This window comes from Gracilinanus agilis, chromosome 3 (genome assembly GCF_016433145.1).
Source record: "Gracilinanus agilis isolate LMUSP501 chromosome 3, AgileGrace, whole genome shotgun sequence".
Taxonomy (NCBI): domain Eukaryota; kingdom Metazoa; phylum Chordata; class Mammalia; order Didelphimorphia; family Didelphidae; genus Gracilinanus; species Gracilinanus agilis.
Window position 1 is genome coordinate 142,794,835 of NC_058132.1, and position 13,631 is coordinate 142,808,465.

The 13,631-nt window shown below is 35.1% G+C and overlaps 1 protein-coding gene across 1 annotated transcript in view; it reads left to right on the forward strand.

Annotated features, from left to right (window-relative positions):
* The window catches only part of ATP8A2 (ATPase phospholipid transporting 8A2), a 727,903-nt gene that overhangs the window by 313,326 nt on the left and 400,946 nt on the right, over positions 1-13,631 (forward strand). Inside the window, exon 28 of the mRNA XM_044668968.1 lies at positions 8,784-8,956. Within this exon, the coding sequence (XP_044524903.1) occupies positions 8,784-8,956 (173 nt within the window). The remainder of the gene's footprint in view (positions 1-8,783; positions 8,957-13,631) is intronic.

The window sequence follows — 13,631 nt, forward strand, 5'->3', positions numbered from 1 at the left end:
CTACTCACCCGGCTCCCCAATTCAGAGCCTTCAATGGCGAAGTCCCCAGGAGAAGTCCTCCAAAGAAGCAGTCCAAAGACAAGATCCAAAAGTGAAGCTGAAGTCCAAAAAGGCAAAATCCTGAATGAGAAGATCCAAAGTGAAGTCCCCCAGACAGGAAGTTCAGGACTTTTTATAGTCCTTTTTCCACATCACTTCCTGTCCCTTCCTCCACTTTATGGGAACCAATTTCAGACTTTCAATTGGCCTAGCACTGCCCAGGGGCAGGACAGTAACCTCTGGAGTTGTGGTAAAAATTGCTAACTGACAGACAAAGAAAGTTTGATTCACTCTTCACCGTGGTCAATGGGATCACAAGCCAAGGGCTCCAAATGGGACAGAGTGCCTTGCTACCACAAACTAGGTGAAACTCAGGGCTCTGACCATAGCTGGCAAAGAGGCATCTGGAGAGAAGCAGAGAAGAGGGCAAGCTGGTTGCAGCCTTCAGCCACCACACCTCCATTTTAGGCCTCTGCCCCAGAAAGTTTTGACCTCAGGGCACATTCAGCTCTGTAGATTATTAGCTCAACTGGCCTAATCCGGTATACCAGTGGCACAGAGAAGAAGCCTCTAGAGGGCAGGAAAACTCAGACTCACAGAGCCAGCAAACAACTGAAGGAGCAACTGTTACAGCCCACAAGGAGGGGGGAAAAGAAAAAAAATGATTAAACAACAGATGAAAAAAAAGAAGCTATGATTGAAAACTACTATTCAGAAAAACAACAAAGAATAGGTGGAACAGAGGCGAACCAAGAAACATTAAGCAAAACCTCAGAAACTCCAGTGAACTGGATTCAGGCTCTGGAAGAGCTCAAAAAAGAATGAAAAAAATAAATAACACAGGCTAAAGAAAACTAGGAAAAGAACTTAAAAAAGCAAAATAGGTCATCTGGAAGCAGGGGCATAGGAACTAAAAACGAGAAAATAGTTACTTGAAAGCCAGAATTGCCCAGCTAGAAAATAGGGCAAAAAGTTTAAAAGACTTAAAATAATTTAAAAGAATAAGTTACAAAGAAAAATAATTGAAAAGAAAAAGGAGGATCAAAAAGTCATGAACAAAATCTGATCTTTAAAAATTAGAATTGAACAACTAGGAGCTAATGATTTCATAAGGCATCAAGATTTTATAAAACACAATCAAAAGAATGAAAAAAATAGAAGAAAATCTGATATGCCTTATTGTAATAATAATTGCAATGCATTTAGCAAACTGTCTGGTACAAAGGTACTATATAAAAGTTATTTATTGTCATTTTATTATGATGATTACTTGAGACATAACCTATCTGACCTTATCACTTGGGCTACAGGTCCTCTTTCTCTTACACATTATTTTTAATTTATAAAATTGATGTATGTTGTTTTGATGCAACTAACAGATACCACATACCTAAACAAATCTCCTATCCCTGTCAAATGCATTACCACAAAATAGTAAATCCATTCTTCCAAGAATCCATTAAGTACCTACTATGTATATGTTAATTCCTAGAAGCTAAGGCTATAAAGCAATATAAAAAATATGGCTTCTTCTCTATGAGATTACTTTTTACTGCTGAGATACAGCATATCCACAGAGAAGAATGTACAGGATAATTTGAGAAAACAAGAAAGCACCAACCAATAAGGGTATCAGCTAAATCTTCAGGAACCAGAGATTTTACAAATCAGAGGTGAGGAGGAATAGAATGCCAGCTTCTTAAGGGCACCCAAGTATGTTTTTATTTTTGTTCTTTTATTCCCAGTACCTGGGTTAGTGCTTGTTGATTGATTGGAGTTATGCAAAGAAATGGAGGCTGGAGATAGAGTGCTAAGTTCAGGAAACACCACGCTAGGCCAGTTTGATTCATGCAGAGGGGAAATGTGCAATAAGCCTGGAAGCCACAATTGTTATTGGCTGGAGACACATTGTGATGCCAGGATGGCTAGTTTATATTTTATTCCAGAGGCAACAACAGGTCCCTGAACGTTTTTGAGAATGATAAAACTTGTATTTAGACAGATTATTTTGGCAGCCACCTAAAAGATAGATTGGCAGCGGAAGGGAAGTAAAATCAATAGTCTAGTGAGGAGGCTTGTAATAATGGAGGAGCAATGTGATGAAGATGTGAAATAGTGTGGTAGCTGTGTGAGAGAATAAAAAAGGAAAGAGATGTAGGGGAAGACAAGATTTGGCAATTGACCAGATATGATAAATGAGAAAGAAAGAAGAACCATGAATGACTTTAAATGGCAGAATGAAAAAAACATTAATTAAGTGTCTAACTATGTACAAAGTGCCAAGGATAAAAATAGAAAACTATGACAGACCCTGCTCTCAAGGAGGCCTACAGGCCTTAAGTTTTCTTTTAGTGTTTTTCAAATTAAATTTTTGTTTCTCCTTCCCCTTCCCTCTCCAACTGAAAGAAAAATAGGACCCTTATAACAATCACATATAAGTAAGTAGTACAGATTCCCATGGTAGTCATATCCAAAAATAACTGTCTCATTCTGCATATTTAGTCCATCATTTCCATTTCACGAGTTGAGTAGCATACTTCCTCATCTGTCCTCAGGAATCATGATTGTCCATGGCATTGGTTAATCTCAATTCCATAGACTTTCAAACTTGTTCATTTTTTATGAGTGTTGTTATAGTATAAATTGTTCTTCTGCTTGTCACTTAGTTTGGTATCAGTTCATAAATGTCTTCCCAGGTTTCTCTAAAGCCATCTCTTTCATCATTTATTATGGGACAGTAGCATTACATTAGATTCATATAACATAATTTGTTTAACTATTTTTCAATTGATGGATTCTTCCTTAATTTCTAGTTCTTTGCACTAGTTATTGGTTCAAAGAATATGCACCTTTTAGTAACCAAGAACAACTCCAAATTGCTTCCCAAAATGACTAGACTAGTTCATTACTCCACAACTAGTGCATTAAAGTCCTTTTCCTAAAACCTCTTGAATTTTTATTTTCCTGATTCATCAATATTGTTAATCTTATTAATGTGAAGCAGTACATCAGAGTTGCTTTAGAATTTGCAATTCTATATTTTTTAGTGATTTGGAGTTTTTTTTTTCACATTATTGTTGATAAGTTTTGATTTCTTGTCTTGAGAACTGCTTTTATATCCTTAAACCATTTCAGAGTTGGGATATGGTTCTCTCATAAATCTGAATCAGTTCTATAAAATTTAAGTTAATATCCAATAACTCCAAGTATTATATTTTATAAGATTTATTAATAATCACTTGAAATATAAAGAAAAGTAAACTAAAATAAATAGAAATTAAAAGCCTAATTTTCTTACTAAAGTAAGACCAAGAGAGTAAACTTTCCTGCTAAGCTCTTCCCCCAGCCTCCATAGCCGTGTTCCAGGAAGAAGAGAGCAAGGACGGAGGTACACAAAATTTATATCTTCCCTACGTTAGTATATTATGTAGATATGTAACTGGGATGCTGGGAAAAAGAGTCCCTGGGAAGCAAAATCCTACTTGTACAGTTCCTTACATATTTTGGATATGAGGCCTTTTTCAGAGATAGCTTAGTGATGCAGTAGACAGAGCACTGACCAGGAATGAAGAAGACCTGAATTCAAATCTGGCCTTAGAATAGGTTAGCCAAGGCAAGTCTTATAATCTTCTATGCCTCAATTTCTTCATCTGTCAAATAATGGTAATAGCAACAACCAGGGTTGTTTGTAAAACAATTTGGAAACCTTGGAGCACTATATAAAGCTAGAGCTCTCATTATCATAGATGTTTTTGTTGCAAAGGTTTTCCCCAGTTAACTATTTTCCCTCCTAATTTTAGGTGGGGTTTTCTTTGTTCAAAAACTTTTCAAAAACTTAAATTTTATATAATCAAAATTCCTCACTTTTTCTCGTTAACGTTTCTTTATCTTGTGGAGTAATGAACCACAAAAAGTTAATCTCAAGGGTAATTTTAAAAACTGAGAAGGAAGGGGGTCTTTCAGTAACAACACCTAAACTATGCTATCAAGAAATGATCACTAAAATGATTTGGTACTAGTTAAAAAATAGAAAAGTCAATTAGGAGAACCAATTAGTTATAGAACATCCTGAAATAAAAAAAAACCACAGACCCAAAGACCTTAGTCCTAACTTCAGTAATTTACTATGACAAAAATTTCTGAGGAAATAGACCAGCAATGTGGCAGAAATTAAGTTACCTCATTGACCAAGTTAAATTCAAATGTGGATACAGGACCCAGATAATAAAAAAGTCATATCATAAACAAATGAGAGAAGCAAGGAAGAAAAATTGCCTTTCATATTAATGCATAGGAGAAGCTTTCATGACTAAATAAGTGATAGAGAGATTCAACAAGATAAAATGGGCAGTTTTGATTAAATAAAAATGTTTTGGTACAAATAAATCTAAGTGAAAATAAAAAAGGAAAACAGTAAATGGGAAAAATATTTGAAAGTTTCAAATCCAAGATATATAAGAATTGGATGCAAATTTTATAGTGAGTTCTTATAGATAAATGATCATGACATCATTATCATGTGAAAAAATGCTCCAAATCATTAATAATCTGAGAGATGCAAATTAAAGAAACTATTATGTTCCACCTCACACCTGTGAATGTGGAAAAGATGACAAAAAAGGAGAAAAATGTTAGAAGTATTGTGGAAAAACAGGCACACTAGTGCCCTGTTGGTTGAGTTAGAATTATTCTAGCCATTCTGGAAAGCAATTTGGAAGTATCACCAAGGAATTCCTAAATTCTACATACCATTTTTGACCTAGTTTCATCACTACTAGACCCATGCTCCAATGAGATAAAAGAAAAGAAGACAAACACACACACATACAATATTTAAAGCTTCCCTTTTTGTAGTAGCTCAATTAGAAACTAGAGGAGTGGCTTCCTGTTGGGGAATAGGTAAACAAATTGTTGAGTATGAATGTGATAGAATATTATTATGCATAAGAAATAATGAAGTGGATAATATTAGAGGAAAATCTGAAAAAGCCTCTTTTAACTGATGCAGAGAGAAGTGAGCAGAACCAGAAGAACAATTTACATAATGGCATCTATGTTACTGAGAAAAATAATTTTGAAAATTTTTAAATTTTAATCAATGCAATGAATTCAAGAGTCTGAAGATGAAACATGCTCCTTACCCTTACTGGAGAATTGATGAACATAAAGTGTAGAGGGAGGAATAAACATTTTCAGGCATGTCCAAGTAATTTGTGAAACAAAGCATGTTTTTTTATTAGAATTTTATTTTTCAGTCTCTTTAAACTTTTCTCAACTTGGATGGGGAGAATTAGATATACAGATAAGTGCTTACATAAATATATAAATTTTTTAAAGTAACTTCTAGCAAAAGAGGATTTGCTAAATTTCTTTGAAAGAGAAATGAGATTAATTTTTATAGAAAGTTTAACTTTCAAATTGATTGGATTTAGAGGTTTAAATATTCTTTTGTAACTAAGATACACCCTGTGTATATGTGTGTGACACACACACACAAACATACATATATATGCCTTCATTTACTTTTCAATGACAAAAAGATTGGTTGAAAGAACTGGGAATATATACTCTAGAGTAGAGAAAACTTAAGGGGAAATATAGAATAACTGTCTTCAAATACATCCAGGGCCATCATGTGGAAACAAGATTGGGCCCAGAGAACACAGCTGGGAGCAGTGAGAAGAAGTTATAGAGAATCAATTTGAGGAAAGTCACTTAGGAGACCCTGAGGTCCTCATTACTAGGGATCTTCTGCCAGAGACTATGACTACTTTTAATGATGTTACATATTTCAAGTGTGGGTTATACTAGATGACCTCTGAGATTAATTGATTATCTGAAAAGACATTTGTTACAGTGAAAGGATGTAAAGGATGTAATAAGAGTATAATTTTGTGCTTGTGACTTGTTTAGGCTTGGGATTTTTTCTTGAAGTCATTGAAACTATGTGTTATGTACCTGTATTCTTCAAAGAAATTGTCTTACTAAATGTTTCACAAATAAATATATGTTTATTCCCTTAAGTATAGCCATTATATGAAAATCTGGGTTTTTAACACAAGGAAATAAGGGAGTTGTGAATTGTTTTATGGAAGTATTCACCTTAGTATTCTTTTATATGGCAGCTTCCCCTGGAACATATAAACTAGTTATAAGCCAATTTTTGCAAAATACAATCCAGCTGTTCACAAATATTGCAAAAAGCAAGGTACATATTTATGGTTAATCACAACCAGGAAGAGAAATACATGCATATGTAAATATAAGTTACAGGGATCCAATTATGGGAGGTCCATCTGGTTATGAACTACATTTCCTGTGAGGACCCAGGTCCCAAGAGTTGGGCCAGATGGCAAGAGTCTAAGTCTCTGAATTCCCTTAGACCACTGTACTGACAGCAAAGAGATAACAGAGGAAGGAGATGGGGTGGGAGGTAGGACATTCAATAAAGGAAAAGAAAGTGAAGCCATATGGGTGGAGAAGGGAAAAAGAGGAAACAGCAAGGAACTGGGATTTATAGAGCTGACTACAATCAGAGTTGAAGACTAACTCGGGAGCTCTTAACCTAGGGGTCTATGGATAAATTTCAAGGGGATCTGTGAATTTTTTATAACTGTCCTTCAATTTAGCTGATTTCCTTTGTTATCCTCTGTATTTTTTTGCACTTAATAGACTCTGAGAAAGGGTCCACAGGCTTTAACAGACTGCCCAGTGGATCCAAGACAAAAAATGATTTATCCCTAGACTAAATTGACCAAAAATAAGCTGAAACCTGGTAAATGGAAACTTCCATTCAATGTTCTAGTCAAGGACATTGTCAATAAGAGATTTCATAGAGATAGGTTGTGGTTTATAATGACTGAGCAAATGTTTTGGCTGAGGAAATCCTAGACCTATTGAAATATTATGTAGTTTTATGTGATTTTAAATCTGGAAAATTGACCTTCAAGAACCAGGACCCTTTCTTCACAGTCAAGGCAATTCACAAGTAGAAAAGAGAGTTTTCTTGCCAGTCACAAAGGTAGCAGTAGTAGAACTATGAAGTCCTTCTGACTCTAAATCCAAGCTTTTTCTCTAATCTACCTTACTAAATTGTGATTAGATGTCCTCTAAGGCCCTTTCTAGTTCTGAAATGCCATCATTCTATGACGTCTCAGTACTATAAGTTATTAATTTATGCTTGCTGATTCCATAAATGAGTACCTCCTACATTCATCATGCCATAATATGTATAGCATTCTTAGGATTATAACAACCATTAAACTTCCTTTTAGGCATATTGAACAGGTGAATTTAGTCCTGCTTCTCAAAGGAAACTGGTCCCTAGACCATAAGTGACTTGCTTTATATCACACAGCAAACTAGCAGTAAGTATTAAGATCTTGTGTTTTTCTCTCTGAGCAGCCCTGACTCAGCAATGGACTGGGCTTGGGGAATAATAAAGAGTATAGAGATACCTTTTATACATCTCCAATTTTAATAAAAATCAGTTTAACATAACAGTTACCTTTCCTCCTAAACACATCTTACATCTATTAACAGTGCATTCCTAAAGTACTACTTTATTTATTCTTTTCAGTAGTAGAAATATCAAGTATTATTCTTGGTTAAGGGCATGGGAAGTTCTAACTGCATCTCCTTCTACTAAGCCCCAAAGTCTTTGTTGAGAATGAAAAATGATGCAGTAAGATGAGAAGTTCCAATTGCACAGTGCTAACTGGCCCTAAAATTAAACTCTACAGGGGGAGAAAGTCTATGTTGAGTCTATGCATTTAATTAAATATGCAGAATATTTGCCACAGATATAATACATTCAGTATCACACACATAGAATGACTAGAACTACCTTTTATATAACTTTAATTAACTTAATAATGCTCTTTAAAATTGAGCTGCATCGACATATACACAGTACCTACTTGTAGTTATCTTGTCCTCTATGACCTTTTTTCAGAATTTATGTTTAGAACTGTTGTTGATTTAGTACATTCATTAATTTGAGTAGAACTGTCTAAGAATCAGATTTACTGCCTTGATATAATCCTACTTTCTTATTCCAACTGGAAATGGACATCAAGCCTAGATAGTCCCTCTATTCAGGTGATGGAGTTTCATGTATATTCCCTGTTATGAGAAATTAATTTCCTTTCATTAAAATATTTTAAGAATATGACATAAAAGCTTCTTGAAAGTCTGAGTATAAAGAGTTATAAATAGCATGTAGACAGTTGTATTCATTATCTGCAGAGAATTTAACAAAAATCTCATAATACGTTTAAAACACATCTGGTGCCATACTGAAAAAGTGAATTATTTGACAAATGACCTGATGTTAGAGATTGGTCTTACCAGTTTTAAGGTACATTTTAGAAATATTCATATGGAGCTTCCCCTTCCACTCGTAATAACAGGCCAAGAACCACAGAAAGATATGAATCAGAAGGCATCAAAAATAAACAATAGCCTCTTTTAATGGAACAATTTAATCAAAGCAGAATTTGAATGGTTGAGATTTAGTACTAACTCAAAGTAAGACAAATTTACTCATTGAAGTACCAAACAGACCTCTTCATAAAGCATTTTGGGCAGGACAATAGGCTCTGGGTGATATTGAGGTGAACTGTTAGGGTATGAAGCTAAGATGAACAGTGATAATGCATTTTATTAAGAGACTGACTTTCGGGACATTTTGGTAAAAGAATTCAGAATTAGTTCTTACCTCCTCCATACTTTTCTTATTTCAGGCAACAAGGGAAACCCTTACTCAACACTGTGTTTTCCTTGGAAATTCTCTGGGCAAAGAAAATGACATTGCCTTGATCATTGATGGCCACACACTGAAGTATGCCCTCTCATACGAAGTCAGGCAGATCTTCCTGGATTTGGCCCTCTCATGTAAAGCAGTCATCTGTTGCAGGTAGGAAGATGTTCAATTTTCACCTAATTTTATGTTGAAATTGTTATCAAAGTGTCTTTTTGTTTATTTAAAGTTAACAGAGGCAAAGTTTCTTCTGTACATTTAAAGTGATTCCATACAATCTGCAAGATCCAAGATATAGTTTATTTGTCAAGTTATTCATTTACAGGAGCCAATATAACATTGTTAAATAGAACAACTTAAAATCCTCCATATAGTATGGCATTATTGCTCTAATCAAGTACTCATAGTAGGGAACAGAACAGAGAAGGGTCTAATTACCTTTAGAATGGGAGCTTTCCATATGTTCTGTCTATTAGATCTAATTTTGAATGTCTGGGCAAGTGCCCAACTCCTAGAAGTGTGGTGTTTGTTTATTTATGTGTTTCTTGTCATAGGTCAGCTCCTCTCTCAAGCTCTGTGGTCGAATATCTTTTTCAGACAACAAGGAGCTTTGGTCTGGTTTTTATTATGTGTATTTTTCTGTTGGGATCTAATCAGTAGAGGCATAGACAGTCTGTGTATTATTTCTTCTTGTTAATCTTTCAGTGTTAATAAAGGTGGGTGGCATCACATTCTGTTGATATCTGCATGTAATGATGAAAAGAAAGCAAAGCTGTTTGCAAAGAAGGGCAAATTAGAAGAAAAATTAGATGAGAGAAAATAAACTCTTAATAAGCTGATGAAGGAGATTCCATCAGCAATAAAATGAATGAATGGATGAATAAATAAAGTAAAAAGGTTTTATCTCTCAAGATGAAGATTTAAGTGCACTAGTCCTCAAATCATACTGACTGTACATTTGTGAAAAATACTGTGATCATATTGGAACTCATCTGATGATTACTTTAACGGTATATACAGTTATCTTTTCTACTCTTGACTCCAAACTCTGCTTTCATCCATTTTAGGCAGACCAAACATGACATGTACTTGATGTCACCATTGTCTATAGGCCTTGTGGTGCTTTTAGCTGCTAATCTTATTTATACCACTGTGGGACATAGCATAACCCTTGTATACTTCTTATTCTTCTTGTCATTCTACCAGAAACTTGTGTCATTTATACAGTCCTAAAAATCCTTAAAGACGCCTTAACCCAAGAATAGTACCTTCAAAATTATCCAGCAGTCCCCAACATTGTTTTTTAAAAAAATACAAAAGAAAGAGGGGAAAAAATTTAGCAAACCTAATTAATACATCATATCTAATGATGATATGGCATACATAATTTTCCACACCTGTACTATTTCTCCTATGTGAAACCCTGAAGGATATGTGTTTTACAGCTCTTCTTTATGACTGCTCTTACTCATAATTCTGTCTTTCAGTTTAATCTTTTTCCTTTTGGTTGATAGTATCATTGTTTTGTTGTTTTCTTGGTTCTTCTTACTTTACTTTGCATCTGTTGCTATATCTTCCTCTGCTATTCTGATATCTTCATGTTAATACTTTATTTTTTGATGCAGCAATGATCTATTATATATGCAACACACTTTGTTTAGCTATTCTACATTCAATGGTCCATCTGATTTGTTTCCTATTACTTGCTATCATAGAATTTTTTTTCCATGAATGAATATGTTGCTGTGTTTGGGACTTTTCTTTCTGTCTTTAACTTTCTGAGACAATTTGCATAACCTTATGGGGCCCTTCCAACTTTGACTATTTCTGTCTTTTGTCATCTTGGCCTATTTTCTGATAGTCAAGTAAAACCTCAGACCTATTTAGATTTGTACTTTTCTCAGTGACTTGGAAAAAAACCCAACTCTGTCAATATGATGGTTAATAGTGGGCATTTTTTTTCTTTTGAGAGCTAATTGTTCATATTCTTTGAGGACTAAGACACTGGAGAATAACCACTGTGATAGAAAAGGAGAAGTATTGACTTAAGAGTCAGGAAACTCCAAGGTTTGAATCCTATCTCTGATATCTCTAGCTTTGCAATAACGTAGCAAGTGATTTAACTTTTTTAAACTTGTTATTGCATTTGTAAAATGGGGCTAATAATAATACTTATATTATCTACCTCACAGGATTGTTGTAAAATCATTTTGTAAACCTTAAAACATTTTAAATGTGAGTAGTCTCATCTTTCTTGCCATTATTGTTTTTTAATTAGTTATCCTGGCACCATTTTGCATCATCTTCAGGCTATCATTTATCCTGTGAACCAAATAGTTCTTTTAAAGCATAGTTTATCAAACTATTAGTCTGTTCTGAAGTTTTCAGTGGTACTCCTCCAACTACTGAATAAAATCCAAACTTTTAGGCTGAAGTTCAAGTCTCTATAATTTGACTCCAGTCTTCCTTTAATGCAAATTCCTTTTATGTGCTACTAGAATCTTAGATATAATTTTAGCTTTCTCTGCACTCTCTAATCTGTGCTTTTGTACACACAGTCTTCTGTAACCGAAAGGAGACAACTTTATCTAGTTAAATACTTCAAGGCCCATTTCAGGTACTTCCTCCTCAATAACAACTTTGTTGATTCTTTTCCTCCTGTCAACTGGTAACTTCTCCACACTTAAATCTCTAATGATCCTTATTCACTTATTCATAGTCATTCATTTTCACTGCCTTAAAAGGCTTAGCTTTTTCTTATTGTTGGACTATTGGGAATTATTGAGATTTGGGGTGATAGAAACCAAATGGTAGACTGACTACTTGATTTTAAGATGAAAACTCTGTTCTAGACTTTGCTGTTACTAACTTTGTGATTTTTGGCAATTCATAATCTCTCTCAGAATCTGTTCCCTCATTTGTAAAATCAGGCAATTGAACTAATGCAGCATTTCCTAAGTTGTTTTCCACAGAATTCTGGTGTTCTATGACATAAATATAATTTTATAGTAATATGTTTCCTCTGAAATATTAAATATGGATTAACAATAGCCTGCCACAAACTAGACCACCAGGAGTACTTGTATGGGATAGTCTTTGGAGGAAGATTGGAGATGGAGGGTGGATTGAGAATGGCATGAGAAGGAGCCCCTTGTGGACAACTGGGCTTTAAGTGAAGAAGCAATTCATGGTTTGGCGAGAGCTGGGGAGCCCACCAGAGACCAACAGGCTCATGGGAGGAATTCTATTAATAAATGAAAAAAGGGAGCCAGGAGGATGATGCTATCTTGATCTTTAAGAACTGCCATTCTGCTCATAAGAATTTCAGGTCCATTTTGTGAATGAAGAAACAGTTCCTGTGACTACTTCCCCTCTTTTCCTAGACAACTAGCTCTTTATTCCTAACCCTACTGCAATGTCCTAATGAATGAAGACCCTACAAATGACTAAGGGGCAGAGGATTCACCTCACACATAATCAAAGACTAGTTGACAGAGAATCATCCTCCCAAAGGAACAAAGAAGCCTGGCAGAGATGCTTCCCAGGTGAGAATAAAGACTGAGTTGTAAAGGCTTCTTACTTTTGAGTCAGTTTGTTAGAAAGTACCCTATTTCTCCAAAACCAAATGGTTCTATTACGACTGGGTCTGACACCTTTTATGGAAGGTTCCATGTTGAGACAAAATGAAACATTCACAAGATGTTGAACAGTTAACAATAATAAGTTTTATTTTGTTTTCAAAGTTAAAAAAAGGAAAGCCATAGGAAGATAGCGACAATTGGTGGCCCTGCTCAACTCTAAAATAAAAATAATAATCATGTGGCACTATGTGCCAAGCACTTTACAATTATTATCTCTTTTGATCCTCTTAATAGCCCTGGGAGGTAGGTGCTATGACAAGATCCCTTTTAAAGATGAAGAATCTGAGTAAAATAGAAATTAAGTGACTTGCTCCAAGTCACACAGCTAGTAAGTATCTGAGAATGAATTTGAACTAAAGCCTTCCTGACTTTAGACACAAGTCTCTGTCCGCTGTGCCATTTAGGGAGCTTTCTAAAATAAAATGTAACTTTTCAGCAGAGTATTTGGTATGGCAATTCTGGTGGTCCTCATAAGTCTGCCAATTTGGAGAGGGCCAGATTCCAGGTGGCTGATATGCTTTATACTTTGCCATGACCAAGAAGAAGCTGCTAAGGCAGACAGCAGCCAATTAAGTCCCAAGGACAGCTTTGTTACCTTTTAGGGAAAATTAATCTTTGTTGTAAGGAAATGGTTAACCTTTGTTCTATTACACCTCCAGTACAAGATATGGTAACTTGGCCCAGCATACCCTGTTTCTCTAAATCCATGAGGGTTCTTCCTGTTTGCCTCAAACTGGAGGCCAGAATCTTTACAGTTCTAGCCCTTTTTTCAGTGGCAAGATAGCTATCTTTTAAATACTTAAAACCACTGGATGGAAGAGGGATTCTGCTTGTTTTTGTTTGGTGCTCCAGGAAAAGAGAATCAATTAGTGAAAGTGGTCAAGATACAAAAGTGAAAAAGAAATAAATAAAAGCAACTTCCTAAAAATTAGATCTATTTATTTTATTTTATAAAAACTTTATTTTCTTTCTCAAAATTGATACTATCAATTTCAAGGCTAAACAGTGGTGAGGGCAGGGCAACTGGGGTTAAGTGAATTGCCCCAGATCACATAGCTAGGAAGTATCTAAGGTCAGATTTGAACTTCACCTGGACCTCTTGTCTTTAGGCCTGGCTCCCTATTTACTGAGCCACCTCACTGTCCCAATTAGATCTTTTTAAAAATGAAATGGACTCAGAAGAGCCTTCC